Below are 19,244 nucleotides of genomic sequence, written 5' to 3'. Positions count from 1 at the left end.
AAGTTTAGATTGAATGGTTCATTAGTAAATGCAACAACATGAATGGAAACACCATTTTACGATCTTTCAAGAACCATAACTCCTGAATGGTAAAAGTCAAAATCGTCATTATTGAACTTGACCTCTATTTTGTCATCAGTAACAACATATAAAAATTTCAAAAGCTTTGGTTGAATGGTTTATGAGAAAATGCACGGACACGACTGGAAACACAATTTTTCAATCTTTCAAGAACCATAACTCCTGAACGGTAAAAGTCAAAATCGTCATTATTGTCCTTGACCTTCATTTTGTCATCAGTAACAATATATTAAAATTTGGGAAGCTTTGGTAGAACAGTTCATGCGGAAATGCACGGACACGACTGGAAACTCCATTTTTCAATCTTTAAAGAACCATAACTCCTGAATGGTAAAAGTCAAAATCGTCATTATTAAACTTGACCTCCATTTTGTCATCGGTAACAACATATTAAAATTTGGGAAGCTTTGGTAGAACAGTTCATGCGTAAATGCACGGACACGACTGGAACCTCCATTTTTCAATCTTTCAAGAACCATAACTCCTGAACGATAAAAGTCAAAATCGCCATTATTGAACTTGACCTTCATTTAGTTGTCAGTAACAACATATTAAAATTTTAAAAGCTTTGGTTGAACGGTTCATGAGTAAATGCACGGACAACATTTGATTGCCGCCCGCCGTACATCCCCAAAGCAATAACCGACATTTTTGTCACAAAAATCCGGTTAAAAATTGACTATAAAGGGCAATAACTCCTAAAGGGGTCAACTGACCATTTCAGTCATGTTGACTTATTTGTAAATCTTACTTTGCTGAACATTATTGCTGTTTATAGTTTATCTCTATCTATAATAATATTCAAGATAATAACCAAAAAGAGCAAAATTTCCTTAAAATTACTAATTCAGGGGCAGCAACCCAACAACGGAATGTCCGATTCATCTGAAAATTTCAGGGCAGAGAGATCTTGATCTGATAAACAATTTTACCCCATGTCAGATTTGCTCTGAATGCTTTGGGGTTTTGAGTTATCAGCCAAAAACTGCATTTTACCCCATGTTCTATTTTTAGCCATGGTGGCCATCTTGGTTTGATGGCCGGGTCACCGGACACATTTTTCAATCTTCTAACCCAAAAGATGATTGTGGCCAAGTTTGGATTAATTTGGCCCAGTAGTTTCAGAGGAGAAGATTTTTGTAAAATATTACTAAGATTTACGAAAAATGATTAAAAATTGACTATAAAGGGCAATAACTCCTAAAGGGGTCAACTGACCATTTCAGTCATGTTGACTTATTTGTAAATCTTACTTTTCTGAACATTATTGCTGTTTACTATTTATCTCTATCTATAATAATATTCAAGATAATAACCAACTAGAGGCTCTAAAGAGCCTGTGTTGCTCACCTTGGTCTATGTGAATACTAAACAAAGGACACAGATGGATTCAAGACAAAATTGTGGTTTGGTGATGGTGATGTGTTTGTAGATCTTACTTTACTGAACATTCTTGCTGCTTACAAGTATCTCTATATCTATAATGAACTTGACCCAGTAGTTACAGTGGAAAATGTTAGTAAAATTTTACAAATTTTGTGAAAATTGTTAAAAAAAAATGATTATATAAAGGGCAATAACTCCTTAGGGGTCAATTGACCATTTTGGTCATGTTGACTTCTTTTTAGGTCTTACTTTGCTGTACATTATTGCTGTTTACAGTTTATCTCTATCTATAATAATATTCAAGATAATAACCAAAAACAGCAAAATTTCCTTAAAATTATCAATTCAGGGGCAGCAACCCAACAACAGAATGTCTGATTCATTTGAAAATTTCAGGGCAGATAGATGTTGACCTGATAAATTTTTATACCCACGTCAGATTTGCTCTAAATGCTTTGGTTTTTGAGTTATAAGCCAAAAACTGCATTTTACCCCTATGTTCTATTTTTAGGCGTGGCGGCCATCTTGGTTAGTTGGCCGGGTCACCGGACACATTTTTTAAACTAGATACCCCAATGATGATTGTGGCCAAGTCTGGATTAATTTGGCCCAGTAGTTTCAGAGGAGAAGATTTTTGTAAAAGATTACTAAGATTTACGAAAAATGGTTAAAAATTGACTATAAAGGGCAATAACTCCTAAATTGGTCAACTGACCATTTCGGTCATGTTGACTTATTTGTAAATCTTACTTTGCTGAACATTATTGCTGTTTACAGTTTATCTTTATCTATAATAATATTCAAGATAATAACCAAAAACAGCAAAAATTTCTTAAAATTACCAATTCAGGGGCAGCAACCCAACAACAGGTTGTCTGATTCATCTGAAAGTTTCAGGGCAGATAGATTTTGACCTGATAAACAATTTAACCCCTGTCAGATTTGCTCTAAATGCTTTGGTTTTTGAGTTATAAGCCAAAAACTGCATTTTACCCCTATGTTCTATTTTTAGCCATGGTGGCCATCTTGGTTGGTAGGCGGGGTCACGCCACACATTTTTTAACTAGATACCCCAATGATGATTGTGGCCAAGTTTGGTTTAATTTGGCCCAGCAGTTTCAGAGGAGAAGATTGTTGTAAAAGTTAACGACGCCGGACGACGACGCTGGACGCCGGACGCAAAGTGATGGGAAAAGCTCACTTGGCCCTTCGGGCCAGGTGAGCTAAAAACAGCAAAATTTCCTAAAATTACTAATTCAGGGGCAGCAACCCAACAACAAGTTATCCGATTCATCTGAAAATTTCAGGGCAGATAGATCTTCACCTGTTTAACATTTCTACCCCATGTCAGATTTGCTCTAAATGCTTTGGGTTTTGAGTTATCAGCCAAAAACTGCATTTTACCCCATGTTCTATTTTTAGCCATGGCTGCCATCTTGGTTTGATGGCCGGGTCACCGGACACATTTTTCAAACTACTAACCCAAAAGATGATTGTGGCCAAGTTTGGATTAATTTGGCCCAGTAGTTTCAGAGGAGAAGATTTTTGTAAAATATTACTAAGATTTACGAAAAATGGTTAAAAATTGACTATAAAGGGCAATAACTCCTAAAGGGGTCAACTGACCATTTCAGTCATGTTGACTTATTTGTAAATCTTACTTTTCTGAACATTATTGCTGTTTACTGTTTATCTCTATCTATAATAATATTCAAGATAATAACCAAAAAGAGCAAAATTTCCTTAAAATTACTAATTCAGGGGCAGCAATCCGATTCATCTGAAAAGTTTCAGGGCAGATAGATCTTCACCTGTTTAACAATTCGACCCCATGTCAGATTTGCTCTAAATGCTTTGGTTTTTGAGTTATAAGACAAAAACTGCATTTTACCCCTATGTTCTATTTTTAGCCATGGCGGCAATCTTGGATGGTTGGCCGGGTCACCGGACACATTTTTTAAACTAGATACCTTATTGATGATTGTGGCCAAGTTTGGTTTAATTTGGCCCAGTAGTTTCAGAGTAGAAGATTTTTGTAAAAGTTAACTACGACGCCGGACGCCAAGTGATGAGAAAAGCTCACTTGGCCTTTTAGGCCAGGTGAGCTAAAAAAGTGTGGAAACTGATTTGCTGGACTGAATGATAGATGGCCTGACAGACAGAGTTCAAACCTAAAGTCCTCTTCAACTTCATTGGTAGGAAACTAATAAGACAAAAGTCTACAAGGAACTATATATCACTTCTTCTAGTGGTTTAGAATGAAATTGTCTAATTGAGAAAGTTGTGATATAAAAGACAGACCTAAATAAATGTACAACACAGCATATATCTTTATTACCATTTTTTTTTTTTTTTACAAAACTCAATTGGACAGTAGAACAGAAAAATATCCATTTTACATAATAACTATGAAGTCTTGTTGATAGGATAAGTGACAATGCCAATTTGCTTATTAATAATAAAAGAACTACAAATGCATAAATGTTTTCCTGATGTCTGATATATACCTGTTGTTCTAATAATAAACATGTCCAATATTTTCAGATCTGTTTTTCATTAAAGAAGATTTAGTTTTCAAATTACTATTATATGCACCACATCAAGGAGTTAATACCTTAATCATTTAATAAATAAAATATATAATTTAATGTTTATATTATATGTCTAACAATATCACTCTGGGATCTTCAACTGCTGATTTGATTTTCTTCAGGAAAGTAACAGCTTCTCTGCCATCAATAAGTCGATGATCGTAAGTCAAGGCTACAACCATAATCGGTCGAATTTCAACCTGTAAAAATTAAAGCAAGATCACAATTATTTGTTTATGTTGATTTTTGTATGATTCTATTTATAGATAATAGATTTCTTTTTAATCACTTTAAGTGACCAGTTTATGTCATAGTTAGCCAAAATTAAAGGGATTTTTGTCCCTCTGATCAAAATGTAAATAAATATACTATTTTTTTTCCTATATACTGTCACAATGTTAACTCATTACTGAACTATCTAATGATTTCATTCATATATTACCATTGACCATTTTGATTTATCTAGACTATGAAAATATAAAAGGGGGGAGGGATACAGGGTGTTTTTTTCCCTAATCCTGCTTTTTTGTAATTTGTTCCCACTGCCCACCTTTTACCAATGGATATTACATGCATAACAATTAAATAATGTTTGAATAATAGACATGATAGGAAATTCTGGCCTGATCAAATAATGCCAGAGTAATGTGATTCTTGTTGGCATTATAGTATGAGAACTCAGTGGCGGATCCAGGGGGAGGGTTCCAGGAGTTGGAAACCCCTCTTTTTTGGGGGGACGATCAATTAATTTGAATGGGGACGTATAGTTGAACCCCCCCCCCGTCCTGGATTGGGAACCCCACTTTTAAAAATGGCTGGGTCCGCCCCTGGAACTGCAAAACTAAGATTTTTTTGGGGGGGCAAAATCAGGTACAGAGAATTTTAATACTGTGCAAATTACTTGTGTTAATGATAGGAGCAAAAGCTTTAACATGTCTAACTGCCAGTGTTCCAAAAACGGCATGATTGACAATGTCAAAGCCAAGACTAACTTATAGCTGAATGTTACCTGGTAATTTATCATTAAATATTGCATGCAACATAAAAGTTAAATGTAGCATATTACCTTTCCATTAATTGCGACAGGTTTATCATTTATAGCATGCATTCCTAAAATAGCTGATTGTGGTGGATTAATTATAGGTGTTCCAAACAGAGAACCAAATACACCACCATTACTAATTGTAAATGTTCCACCTTCCATATCTTCTATTGCTAAACTTCCTGTCCTTGCCTGTAAAATAAAGATACTGGAATTACTTCCCTTTGATAAAATTCTTACATTTTATGTTGCTGATAATTTTAAGAAATATGGCAATTGCAAAAAAACAATTAACAATACGTAAGATTCAGATTACCGAACGTCAAGAACTCTTTTGTACATGAAGGTACGTAAGTCGTGTGACGTCGGGGCAACTATTTGTTTACATTGACTACAATGGACTCTGATTTTAAGAATAAAAACGTCCCGGAAATCAAACAGTTCTTGAAAAACAGAGGTGTTAAAACAACGGGTTATAAAAAGAGTAAATTAGTTGAACTAGCTGAAGAAGCGGAATTACAAAAGATTCCCGCCTTTGAACCCGATAATTACATATTCGCAAATAAAATACGGCGAACTGTAGATGGTGTCGAGTTGCCGCATCCCAAGACTGTTATTGATTGGTCTGATGATTTAAATACAATTCCAATAATTGAAGCGTTTGATGTTAATCATTATTTAAAAAACATTTGTAACTGGACAAATGAACGTTTGAAAGGCTATAAAAATGACAACAGTTACCGTCTTCATTCTAATGGACATATCCGTGATGTTAGGCAGTCAAAATTTCACAGCGATATACACTATGTAAAAGCAGCATGTGTACCAGAAGAGAGACAGTCTGCTGACCCGTACGAAGTTTGGATAGTGTTCCTATTTGATGGGTCAATACATTCAGCAGAATGTACATGTGTGGCGTAAGTTCTTACATGAATAATCCGAGTCCGAGGGTGTGGGTGCCGATGGGGTTTACAGAATAGAGAATAATGGGGTGTTAAAATATAAAGAATAACGCAAGAAAATAATGAATAGATTGGTTAAAAAGTATGTTGAAAACAGAAAAGAATAATAATATCAAGAATACAGTTATCAAGTACATGTAATTGTAGAATTCTGATTAGCCATATCTGTTTAAGACAAAAATGAAAGTAATGAGCGAGAAAAATAAAATAAAGATTAAAAAAGATGAATAATCTCATCAAGAATTGCCAAAAAAAATGTGTATTTTTATTATGTCATCTGTTTTTGATTTTTAACCTACATGGAATACCATATTATCAGTTCACTCCAAATTACTGTAAAGGGCACATAAAATTAATTTCCATTTTTTTCTCTCTCAGAATTATCACCTTCAAAAAAGAGATGCAAACAAGCGGGGATAGTCAATGTTGATTTTTCAGAGACAAAAGATTTTTTTTTTCAAGCAACTTTTTGTTTTTATTTTTTAAATATAGGGTAACATTGTTTTTTGAAATTGTTTAATCCCTCGAGCACTTCTAAAAAATGAATACTTCAGTGTATATAATTATTTTACAGTGGTGATGGAACATGTAAGCACGTGGCAGCACTCCTGTTCGGGATGCAAAGATTTTGTCAGGATTTGTCCGATAGATCGGTTATTTCTGTTACTGACAAGGCTGCTAAATGGGTTAACCCAGTCAGAACATCAGCTCCAGTAAAAATAACCTCTTTAGACCTGAGGAGTGAGCCTACAGGACAACCACCAATCAAACCAACAAGTGACCATTATAGGCCTTCTTGTCATAACATGACACCACATGCTGTAGAAAAAGAAATGCTTCGGTTAATAAAATCAGAAAACTTACCAGCATGCGCAGCATATGTTCTGTCAGATAGCTCTGGTTCGGAGTATGATTTTGAGTGTTTGCCTGTCAACATACTAGATCTAGCAACACAATTTAATAATGATGATTCGTCAGATGATTCACTTGAATCTTTTATTGAGCACATACATAGAAATATCCCTGATAATTATTTCACTGATATATTCGAAAAGACTATCAGTCAGAGTGATAGTGATTTGTGGTTTTATCAGAGACATGGCAGAATAACAGCTTCCATTTTATATAGTTGTCTTCATTTTTCAGGAAGAAACCCTGATGGCCATCTAGTCAAACTCATTTTAGGTCTTACAAACAGTGTTAATTCAGACTTGCCTGCTTTAAGACATGGAAAAAAATTTGAACATGTTGCTAGAGAGTCTTATCTTCATGACAAAAAAAATTTGCATGATAATTTAGAATGTAAATTATCTGGGTTTGTAATTGACAACAACAGTCCTTACTTAGGTTGCTCTCCTGATGGGTTATTAGAGTGTAAATGCTGTGGACAAGGTTGTTTGGAAATAAAATGTCCATATAAATTTTCAGAAGAAACACCAATCAATGCTGCTTGTTTAGACAAAACAAACTTTCACATAGAAAATGATACTCCACTTATGAAGAGAAATGACACATCTCCGTATTACTGTCAAATTCAATGTCAGCTTGCAGTTACTAAACGAAAATGGTGTGATTTTGTATTATTTACTTTTAAAGGTGTACATCATGAGAGAATACCATTTGATGAACAATTTTGGTCTAATGTTTTTCCAAAACTTGCATCATTCTACAGTTCATATGTTCTACCAAAAATTCTGCTAGTATAGAGTCAGAATTACACATACATGTACCAGTTGAATACTTTGTTTGAAGTTCATTACAATTCACAATATAAAACAGTGATAAAGTTTGGTTATATAATTTAATTTGATTAAACATAACTAAAATAAACAATATTAAACATAATAAATATCATCTTTTATGTTAAGACAACTTATGATATATGTCGCTTTCATTATTTAAAACATTATCAGCTGATAATGTAAATAGTCTCTATTCTTCTAAATTTAGAAAAGACAACTCTTTCAAATGGGAGATAACCTACTATTGTGCATAGACGTGTACATCTGTTAGTTTTGTAATTTTGAATACATGATAAAGCCATATTTCCACTACTTATCGGTTTTTGAAAGAAAATTTTAGAACAGAATAATTCTCTTATTAAGCTGCTGATTTTTTTTAATCAAGGAATATAATTTTTAGTATTAACATGAATCATAAAAGAAAAAAAGAAACACTGGATAAAAAATTGCCAATCATTGCTCCTTTAATTAATATATATGTCAAATAAATTTCAAATGATTTATTAAACAAAACAAGTTTTTATAACTTTTGAACTAATGGTTTCATCAGGTTACAAAAAAATCCTGCAACCTTAAGAGCCTGATTAGCAACAGAAAGTGAATTTATTGGCATAACACCACTTAAGAATTTATAAGATTTCAGTCTCTGGATTGATCTTTCTACATGTATTCTCAAAGAGGCTATGGATTTTGATTCCTTAATCTCCTTTGCCGTAAGACATCGTCCTTTTCCATGTTTACATGGTCTGGTAAATGGTGGCATATTTAAGGTGGCACCTTTTGATAATAATAAGTCTTTGATTAAAAAACCTCTGTCAGCCATTACATGATCCCCCTTTTCAATCAGATCAATGAATCCACTTCTTTCAGTAATGCTCCTATCAGAAATGTTACCAGTCCATAAGTCAGATATAAACGAAAAAGCTCCATTTGGTGTTATACCTACAAGCGTTTTAAAAGTGTTCTTTGACTTGTAATTTGACCACGTTTTTGACTGTGCTGTTGGGTTTCTTGGTCTCTGCACATAAAATTCAGTAGCATCGATGATTACACGAGTGTTAGGATATTTTCTACGAAATGATAGAGGCATATGTTTTTTAATCTTTTCCTTAGATGGCCATTTAATAAGTGGTCCTAAACATTGTGCCATTAAAGATATCCAAGTCGTGAAAACCCTGCTAATTGTTGACTGTGAAACACCAAACAAAAGAGACAACACATATGTGTTTAGTCCTAGCCTCAACCTCAAAAGAGTTATAACAAATTCTTCAAAAAAAGTCAACTTCCTTGAAGCACCAGGTTTTTTCTTATTATTTACTTGCCATCTTTTACCGTCACTTGAGTCGGGACCCATCCAGTATTTCATTTTTGAAGCATGTCCTTCTAATAATTTAAAAATTCCAAAAAGCATTGAAATACTTGGCAGTCCAAGAAAACATTTAACATTACTATTGGATTTAGTCAACTTTTCAACGAGTTTGTCCTTTAGCAGTTCATCTGTATTATTAAACTTCTCATTTAAAACTTTATTTTCCTCTTTGGTAGCATGTAGTTCAACTTGTAGCAATTTAACTTGCTTCCGTAGCTGGTTATTATCTGTCTCATATCTTTGACATTTTTGCTGTGAAAAAAAGTAATAATTATAAATACATAAATCAATGCAAACAATTTATGATATTGTTTTTGTATTTTTTGTTTACTTAAGTCAAGTTGGTAACAATAAAACAATACAGTTGTATGATTGATTGATTTTTGGTTGCTAAACTTTCAGTGGCAAATATTTCATGCATGTTCAGAATGAAATACAGTTATATGGTATAATGACTAAAAAAAAACATTTACATGTAATACTATATTTCAACATGTTCAAGTTGGATTACAAATTTTAAAAGTAAATATATATTTAGTAAAATGTTTGAATAGATCATATTTAATATTGATGTATTAATTTGAATATAAAAGCACCTTGCTTCTTACATTATATAATTTTTGATGTATGAACTGCCAACTAATAAATTAAAACGAATCAATTTTTGATTGAAATACATATTATTTCTATAGTTCATAAGATTAAAAAATATCTTTTACATGGCTTTTGACTCTTATATCCAATGGAGGAATTTTCAATATCAAATAAAATCCCAATTAATGTCGTACCTCTAAGGTGTTGCTATTTTCAATTAACATTACACATTTTTCCTCAATGGAGACATCTTCACTAACTTCAGTGCTAGTGCAATAAGTGTGGTCCAAACTTGGCTTTTCAATGTAGGAAATTACTGAAAGTAAGTAAATATGTACTATTTAAATTAGAATTATTTGACTACAATGTACATCAGTCAGGATCATAGACTGTTTGATTTAAAAGAATTAAACGTACGAAATGTGCATGTAATTTAGAAAGTTGAAGTACAAAAATGCAGGTAATCATTTTATAAATGGGAACTAGAACCATATGTTTAAGAGCCATAACTCTCAGAACACATATCTTTTCTACTGGACCTTTAAGACTGTCCACCAGTATACCAGTTGATGGTGTACATGTAGTGTGCAGACAAAATTAATCTGAGACTCATATTTATCTTTGCAAAATACTTTTTAAATTTTGTTTTTGAAGTTTAGTTTATTTTGTGATAAAATAATATTGGCAATTATTTTATCTTGAAATTGTGAAGATAAATTGTTTAAAATTTAATGTATGACTTTTATATTTGTATTTTAATTAGAATTATATTATAATTGTTATTAAGCATTGTTTACTAATTGATTTTATGTGGTCATTGACTGATTAATCACAATTGTTATTGTTAAATTAAATTATGAAAACCATCCATGCATTTTAACTATAAATATATATATATATGCCTATCAGAACATGCAGTCATACAATAGACTGACCCCTATGTTCCTTGGTTCAGTTACATGTACATGTAGCTCCCTCTGATTTAACAGTACCATGGTGGCACACTGACTATTTAGTCATGACATCATTTTTTATTAGTTGTACTTAAAATTACCTGGAATATCTGGTATGTATTTCTTTTGTCTTGGTACTTTTGGCAGTTGTGAAACTGTAACAATGTTTGCTGGTCTGTAAAATATATTAAAAAAATAAATATATATCTTCATGTGCATACAGTCCAATATTTAAAAAACACTGTTCGTAAACATGAAAACTTTTTTTTAAGTTGTCAAAGCTTATTATCTTGGAGCCTCGTAGACATAAGAGGGGTAATTTCCGCCTCTTATAAACAGATAAAAGGGACAAACATCTGTTTTCTACCCCCCCCCCCCCCCCAACACACACAATTTTCTTTTACTGTTTCATCATAATAGGCAAACAAGACAAAAATATATTGAAGAATGAAAAAGGAAGAGGACACTAATTTCAACTATTTGTTACTTACTGTGTTGTCAATATCAATTGTTCAATGGGACGTAAGGTACTGTTCTTGGTGTCTCTTGGTGTTCCAGTTTTGTAGTTGTTGTAGGCAAATAGGGTTGGGACTGCATTTTCCTTCGTAGGTCTTCCTTCAATAAAATGACGGGAGCAAAGTGCATGCCAGTGACAATTTGGGTCGGGATTAAACCCTTCCCTTCTTATCTGAGACAACCAGAGCTTCCTTAGTTTAGGATTCTTTATGACTGAAGGAAGTACATGAAAGTCGACGATACATCCATTTAAAATCATATCAGGATACTTTACAGCATTATGTTTCTTTCGTGAATCGTTGGAGCAACCCTCCGCTATGCAGTGAAAATTCACCATGCTTCTTTTCGAAGCTTTACCGCTCAAAAACTATCATAATAATTTTACATGACGTACATTTTATACATGTGTTTTGACACAAAACATGCCCATAATAACGCAAAATCTCGCAGTAAACGTTATCACTAGGGCGAGACTAACGGTAACCTCAAATACGGAACGGATAATCTGAATCTTACGTATTATGTGATTACACCTGATTTCTATTATTGTGATTGCTAGATGGGAATATAACTCTCAAACTAAAATCTACACAAACAAAGAATCATTTATGTCAACTTTGGTTAAAATTTTAACATTTCAGTTTCTGTTGATACATTGTACTAATATTTTCAAGTAATTTTCAATATCCTGAAGCTACAATTGCCACCAAAAAATGCTCAACCTTTAAAAAAAAACCACTCACTCAAATTTGATCAACAGCCACAATAATACCTCAACCTGAACAAAATTTGAACCTATCTGTAACTTCTTTGATATAAATATAATACAACATTATTCCCAAGACACTTACACACAAGAATGTGTCCCTATTACATGGATGCCCCGCACTATCATTTTCTATGTTCAATGGGGTAAAAACTATAATTTGGCATTAAACTAAGAAAGATCATATCATAAGGAACATTGTACTAAGTTTCAAGTTGATTGGAATTCAATTTGATCAAAAACTACCTCAACCAAAAATTAACCTGAAGCTTGATACAGCTCTGAATTTTGATTGTGATTAAATAGTTGACACAACATAGGTTTCTGACACAGAATGAATATGGTCTAAGAACTTAAACTTAAAAACTTAAAAATTTTAAATTGGACATTTACCTGTTATGGTCCAATATCCAAAATCTAAATACATGGTTAGATTCAGCATATATCAAAGAACCCCATATATTCAATTTTTGTTGAAATCAAACAAAGTTTAATTTTAGACCCCGATTTGGACCAACTTGACAACTGGGCCTATAATCAACAAGAGTGCACACGCTGAAATGTCTCGCCTTCTATACTAATCATTGATATTATGTTGATAGTCCTAAGTATAAAGCTAAGCTTTATTACAACTGTCACATAAACTTAATATTAACCAAGATAACTAAACAAAGACCCATGAACCTTGAAAAAGAGGTCCAGGTCAGATGAACCATGCCAGGCAGACAGGTACAGCTAACATTGCTTCTATACAACATAATTATATAGTTGACACATTACTTATAGTTTAAGAAAAATAGACCAAAACACAAAAACTTAACACTGTGCAATGAACCGTGAAAATGAGGTCACGGTTAAAAAAACCTGCTCGACTGACATAAAGATCATAAAATATTTCCATACACCAAATATAGTTGACCATTGGCATATAGCCTTAGATAAAAAGACCAAAACTCAAAAACTTAACTTTGACCACTGAACCATAAAAATGAGGTCAAGGTCACATGACATCTGCCCGCTAGACATGTACACTTAACAATCATTCCATACAACAAATATAGTAGACCTATTGCATATGGTATGAGAAAAACAGACCAAAACACAACCAGATGCTCCGCAGGGCGTAGCTTTATACGACCGCAGAGGTTGAACCCTGAACGGTTGGGGCAAGTATGGACACAACATTCAAGCTGGATTCAGCTCTAAATTTGGATTGTGATTAAATAGTTGACACAGCATAGGTTTCTGACACAGAATGAATGTGTTCTAATGAACTTAAAATTTTTGTTTTCTCTTAGAGCAATTCACTATGCTGTTGAATATTAATCCTCTCAAAACAAGAATGTGTCCTCAGTACACGAATGCCCCACTCACACTATCATTTTCCATGTTCAGTGGACCGTGAAATTGGGGTAAAAACTCTAATTTGGCATTAAAATTAGAAAGATCATATCATAGGGGACATGTGTACTAAGTTTGAAGTCGATTAGACTTAAACTTCATCAAAAACTACCTTGACCAAAAACTTTAACCTGAAGCGGGACAGACGGACGGACGAACGGACGGACGAACGAACGGACAGATGGACGGACGAATGCACAGACCAGAAAACATAATGCCCCTCTACTATCGTAGGTGGGGCATAAAAATGTTTGAAGAAATTTTCTTTTTTATTTATGAAATTTCAAATGAGAAAAATTGAACCCAATTTTTTTAATCACATCCCCCTTTCCCTTATTCCACAACTAATCTCAATTAAAATTTCTAATGGAGTTTGCAACAATAACTACTCATTTAAATACATCATAAAATATTAAGATGTAAAAAAAACTGCTTGTTATCACTGAATGTTATTTATTATAATTTATCAGTTGGTAGTAAAAAGTGAATATACATTGTATATTGTATATAACAAAGATTTAAGTTGATTCTGGACAAAGAAAGATAACTCCAATTAAAAAAAAATCTTGCTATTGCACAATATTTTGCAATTAGATATTTCTTGCTTACTATTCTGGACAAAGAAAGATAACTCTAATTAAAAAAAAAATTGCTATTTCACAATATTGTGCAATTAGATATTTCTTGCCATTGCGCAATACTGTGCAATTGAAAAGACTTGCTATTGCACAATACTTAATATAATAATTTTAGATCCTGATTTGGACCAACTTGAAAACTGGGCCCATAATAAAAAATCTAAGCACATTTTTGGATTCAGCATATCAAAGAACCCTAAGATTTCAATTTTTGTTGAAATCAGACTAAGTTTAATTTTGGACCCTTTGGACTTTAGTGTAGACCAATTTGAAAACAGGACCAAAAATGAAGAATCTACATACACAGTTAGATTTGGTATATCAAAGAACCCCATTTATTCAATTTTTGATGAAATCAAACAAAGTTTAATTTTGGACCCCGATTTGGACCAACTTGAAAACTGGGCCAATAATCAAGAATCTAAGTACATTTTTAGATTCAGCATATCAAAGAACCTAACTGATTCATTTTTTGTCAAAATCAAACTAAGTTTAATTTTGGACCCTTTGGACCTTAATGTAGACCAATTTGAAAACGGGACCAAAAGTTAAGAATCTACATACACAGTCATGACAGTTAGATTCGGCATATCAAAGAACCCCAATTATTCAATTTTGATGAAATCAAACAAAGTTTAATTTTGGACCCTTTGGGCCCCTTATTCTGTTGGGACCAAAACTCCCAAAATCAAAACCAACCTTCCTTTTATGGTCATAAACCTTGTGTTTAAATTTCCTAGATTTTTATTTACTTATACTAACGTTATGGTGCGAAAACCAAGAAAAATGCTTATTTGGGTCCCTTTTTGGCCCCTAATTCCTAAACTGTTGGGACCTAAACTCCCAAAATCAATACCAACCTTCCTTTTGTAGTCATTAACATTGTGTTTAAATTTCATTGATTTCTATTTACTTAAACTAAAGTTATTGTGCGAAAACCAAGAATAATGCTTATTTGGGCCCTTTTTTGGCCCCTAATTCCTAAACTGTTGAAACCTAAACTCCCAAAATCAATCCCAACCGTTCTTTTGTGGTCATAAACCTTGTGTCAAAATTTCATAGATTTCTATTAACTAAAACTAAAGTTATAGTGCGAAAACCAAGAAAATGCTTATTTGGGCCTTTTTTGGCCCCTAATTCCTAAAATGTTGGGACCAAAACTCCCAAAATCAATACCAACCTTCCTTTTGTGGTCATAAACCTTGTGTTAAAATTTCATAGATTTCCATTCACTTTTACTAAAGTTAGAGTGCGAAAACTAAAAGTATTCGGACGCCGGACGACGACGACGACGATGCGGACGCCAACGTGATAGCAATATACGACGAAAAAATTTTCAAATTTTGCGGTCGTATAAAAATTCAACTATAACCACTGAACCATGAAAATGAGGTCAAGGTCAGATGACACCTGCCAGTTGGACATGTACACCTTACAGTCCTTCCATACACCGAATATACTAGCCCTATTGCTTATAGTATCTGAGATATGGACTTGACCACCAAAACTTAACCTTGTTCACTGATCCATGAAATGAGGTCGAGGTCAAGTGAAAACTGTCTGACAGACACGAGGACCTTGCAAGGTCCGCACATATCAAATATAGTTATCCTATTACTTATAATAAGAGAGAATTCAACATTACAAAAAATTTGAACTTTTTTTTCAAGTGGTCATCACTGAACCATGAAAATGAGGTCAAGGACATTGGACATGTGATTGACGGAAACTTCGTAACATGAAGCATCTATATACAAAGTATGAAGCATCCAGGTCTTCCACCTTCTAAAATATAAAGCTTTTAAGAAGTGAGCTAACGCCGCCGCCGGATCACTATCCCTATGTCGAGCTTTCTGCAACAAAAGTTGCAGGCTCGACAAAAATCTAAATACATGTTTAAATTCAGCATATCAAAGAACCCCAAGGATTCAATTTTTGTTGAAATCAAACAAAGTTTAATTTTGGACTCCGATTTGGACCAACTAGAAAACTGGGCCCATAATCAAAAATCTAAGTACATGTTTAGATTCAGCATATCAAAGAACCCCAAGAATTCAATTTTTGTTAAAATCAAACTAAGTTTAATTTTGGACCCTTTGCACCTTAATGTAGACCAATTTGAAAACGGGACCAAAAATTAAGAATCTACATACACAGTTAGATTCGGCATATCAAAGAACCCCAATTATTCAATTTTTGATGAAATCATTCAACGTTTAATTTTGGACCCTCTGGGCCCCTAATTCCTAAACTGTTGGGACCAAAACTTCCAAAATCAATCCCAACCTTCCTTTTATGGTCATAAACCTTGTGTTTAAATCTCATACATTTATATTTACTTATACTAAAGTTATGGTGCGAAAAACCAAGAAAAATGCTTATTTGGGCCCCTTTTGGCCCCTTATTCCTAAACTGTTGGGACCAAACCTCCCAAAATCACCAAACCTTCCTTTTGTGTTCATAAACCTTGTGTTTAAATTTCATAGATTTCTATTTGCTTATACTAAAGTTATTGTGCGAAAACCAAGAATAATGCTTATTTGGGCCCTTTTTTGGCCCCTAATTCCTAAACTGTTGGGACCAAAACTCCCAAAATCAATCCCATCCTTCCTTTTGTGGTCATAAACCTTGTGTTTAAATTTCATAGATTTCTATTTACTTAAACTAAAGTTATAAAGCGAAAACCAATGTGTCTTCGGACGATGAATACGACGTCATACCAATATACTACCGCAAAATTAATTTTTATATATATAAATAATTATAATTCATATAAAAACTAATCCACATTCTTTTGAAAGTTCAATATATGCTACCTTGATCTTTCTTTCCTTGTTGCCTACCTACCTAAAGATAAAGAATGTTTTCTGACCATAACTTATAAACCGGTAATGGCATTGTAATATTATCTTGTCTACTGACTACTGAGATATCTTTGTGCCATATTTTGAGCAAAAAAACCATTAAGGCCACACTTAAATATATTTTGGTTTGCCCAAACCCTACCCAGAGGTAGAGACATTGTGTAGGTAGGTTAGCAATTTCTTTTTTTCCCCATAAAATGTGAAATTGATGTTTTTAAATCTTCAAGCCTATCTGATTAAAAAAAACATTTTTACATCAGAGCAATAAAAGATTTTGAGACGGCAGCTATTTTTTGGGTAGGTAGGGTTAGGGCAAAAAGACATATTCTTTTTTTATGGCCTAATGCAAATACCGTAGTCCTTTTTTACCTTTTCACCTAATGATGCTATTTCTTTTTCTATATCGGCATAATTCATTTTTTCGACACTTCGTATAACAGGCACCACTAAACCCTGAAAAATATATGTAAATAAGTTACAAACCTGTGCATTAAAAATACAAACATAAATCAGGTTTTTGAATTTCATATGATCCAAATGGCCAACTTATATCATTGTTAATTCAGGTACAACAGATATTGCTGTTAACTGGCAAACATTAGATCATAAACTTCAATTATAGAATTATTAAGCAGGTCCCCAGAAGTGATTTACCTTTCTCTCCAGCAATACATGATTTGGCAATCACTTCCTATTACTGAATTGCATTGTTGCAAAAATGAATTGGATGCTTTTGACAGCAATATCCAATGTAAAGCAAAGATTTTACAAGTAAGGCTAAAGGTACCAAATTTCCTCTATCCTGTATGAGACTAACTACTCTGTTATGATTCATCTGAACTTTTTTACAAAAAAAACCTAAAAAACTTTTCTATGCAAAAATAAAATCTTTAAAAGACTAAAACCACCTTCCCTGGATTTGATGGGCATTTTTATTAATCCTGCAGAAAGTGCAAAAATAAACCCCTAGTTAGGTTAAATCTTTTAGATGTAACATTTTATAATATTGATAATGGAATATAAACGACATCTGCATAGCAATGGGTGATTTAACTGTCAGAGTGGACAGCATACACAAAATTCAGGTCTTTGTTTATTTTACCATCTTCACCAGTGATAAAAAACAAAAAGAAATCTCAAAATCAAAAGATGCATTTAACTTTCATTTATCTAGGTGCTACAAGTCCTTTGTCTTAAAGTTAGTGTCATTTCGATGTTTACATAGCTTTTTGTCCAATTGTTATCAAGAACAATCAAATTCTAGCAATTTATGTCATTTACCTTTACATTTCAAAGTACAATATATACAAATTAAACTTTTCCATACTTTACCACTAAAAGGTTTGAATTGTCAATTAAATAACTGCATATTAATAAATCTTAAATCTCAATCAAACCAATTTAGTCATGACATAATGTTTAAATAATTAAAATAGGATAAGTTTACAGAATATATGTTGTTAATTTTGCCATAGCATGTCTATGCTTCTGCAATAAAAGATTCATTCATTCATTCAGAATGATAAGGAATTTGATGTTTTTGTAAAAAAAGAATTTAGTACAAAATTGGATAGCATGATTTATCAAGCCATTGAACTTGTCTGTTACTAAGGGTTCATCTAACCAATTTTTCTATTACTCTTTGAGTTTGGTTTACAAATACTCTTTTAAGTTGGCTTCTAGAACATCTAGTTTAACTAAACTTTCCCTATCCTTAGTCACACAAAATGAATTATTCACATACTTGGTTTAGTTTTCTGAATTTAGCAACAAGACCTATCAAAATTCAAAAGATTATACAAATATTTTGAACAAAAAGTGAGTTCCTTGAGATTATGTAGGAAAGGGAAAATTTCTGAATACTGACCTATATTTATCACCTTGACATACAAACCATGTGATTATAAAGTATCTACTGATATACTTCTTAAAATGTATATAATAACCCAAGATCATAAATCATGGTCAACTAAGTTTATGTTCATGACCATCTTCTTTGCCGATGTTATTTAAACTTCCTTGAAAGAAGTTACACAAGAAATAAATCAACCGTAATCCACAGTTTTCCGGAGTACCTTTGGCGTTGATACTGCTACAGAAATGTCAATGTAGTCTCTATATGAAATTTCTTTATTGTCTATCACAGCATTAACAACGGGTTGATCAGTCAGAGCATAAGCTGAGGCTTTCACAAAAGCTGACATGAATCCTAGTTTAAGTCCAAATTTCTTTAAAAAGGCATCTTTATACTGCTTTCTCAGGTCTATTACATTACTGAAAAATACAATTTGACAATTTTAACTTATTGTTTCTGATCAAAACTATCATACTTTTTTTTT

The 19,244-nt window shown here is 32.9% G+C and overlaps 3 protein-coding genes across 4 annotated transcripts in view; 1 reads left to right on the top strand and 2 right to left on the bottom strand.

The window, feature by feature from the left end:
• Positions 1 to 3,786: 3,786 nt before the first annotated feature.
• LOC143068346 (dihydrolipoyllysine-residue succinyltransferase component of 2-oxoglutarate dehydrogenase complex, mitochondrial-like) overlaps positions 3,787 to 19,244 on the bottom strand; it is a 36,307-nt gene continuing 20,849 nt past the window's right edge. The window contains exons 10-13 of the mRNA XM_076242319.1: positions 18,981 to 19,179; positions 17,275 to 17,358; positions 5,125 to 5,292; positions 3,787 to 4,258 (exon numbers count right to left, since the gene is read on the bottom strand). Of these exons, the coding sequence (XP_076098434.1) occupies positions 4,124 to 4,258; positions 5,125 to 5,292; positions 17,275 to 17,358; positions 18,981 to 19,179 (586 nt within the window). The 3' untranslated portion in view covers positions 3,787 to 4,123. The remainder of the gene's footprint in view (positions 4,259 to 5,124; positions 5,293 to 17,274; positions 17,359 to 18,980; positions 19,180 to 19,244) is intronic.
• LOC143068342 (uncharacterized) lies at positions 5,402 to 7,776 on the top strand. The gene is made up of 2 exons (XM_076242315.1): positions 5,402 to 6,017; positions 6,637 to 7,776. The coding sequence occupies exons 1-2, from the start codon at positions 5,497 to 5,499 to the stop codon at positions 7,766 to 7,768; spliced, it is 1,653 nt and encodes a 550-aa protein (XP_076098430.1). The 5' UTR covers positions 5,402 to 5,496; the 3' UTR covers positions 7,769 to 7,776.
• Positions 7,845 to 11,753, bottom strand: LOC143068341 (THAP domain-containing protein 1-like). Of its 2 annotated transcripts, XR_012976154.1 has the most exons (4): positions 11,212 to 11,753; positions 10,822 to 10,895; positions 9,962 to 10,083; positions 7,845 to 9,425 (listed from the first exon to the last, which is right to left on the bottom strand). XR_012976154.1 is itself a non-coding variant. In XM_076242314.1 (3 exons), exons 1-3 carry the CDS (start codon positions 11,571 to 11,573, stop codon positions 9,406 to 9,408), a joined length of 456 nt encoding a protein of 151 aa, XP_076098429.1. In that variant the 5' UTR covers positions 11,574 to 11,750; the 3' UTR covers positions 7,845 to 9,405. The 2 variants fall into 2 exon arrangements, 1 of the variants encoding a protein (XP_076098429.1); XM_076242314.1 differs by lacking the exon at positions 9,962 to 10,083 and having other exon boundaries at positions 11,212 to 11,750.

Source organism: Mytilus galloprovincialis, chromosome 3 (genome assembly GCF_965363235.1).
Source record: "Mytilus galloprovincialis chromosome 3, xbMytGall1.hap1.1, whole genome shotgun sequence".
NCBI classification, from domain to species: Eukaryota; Metazoa; Mollusca; class Bivalvia; order Mytilida; family Mytilidae; genus Mytilus; species Mytilus galloprovincialis.
Note: the sequence above shows the minus strand (reverse complement) of the source record. Positions and strands in the feature narration are given on the sequence as shown.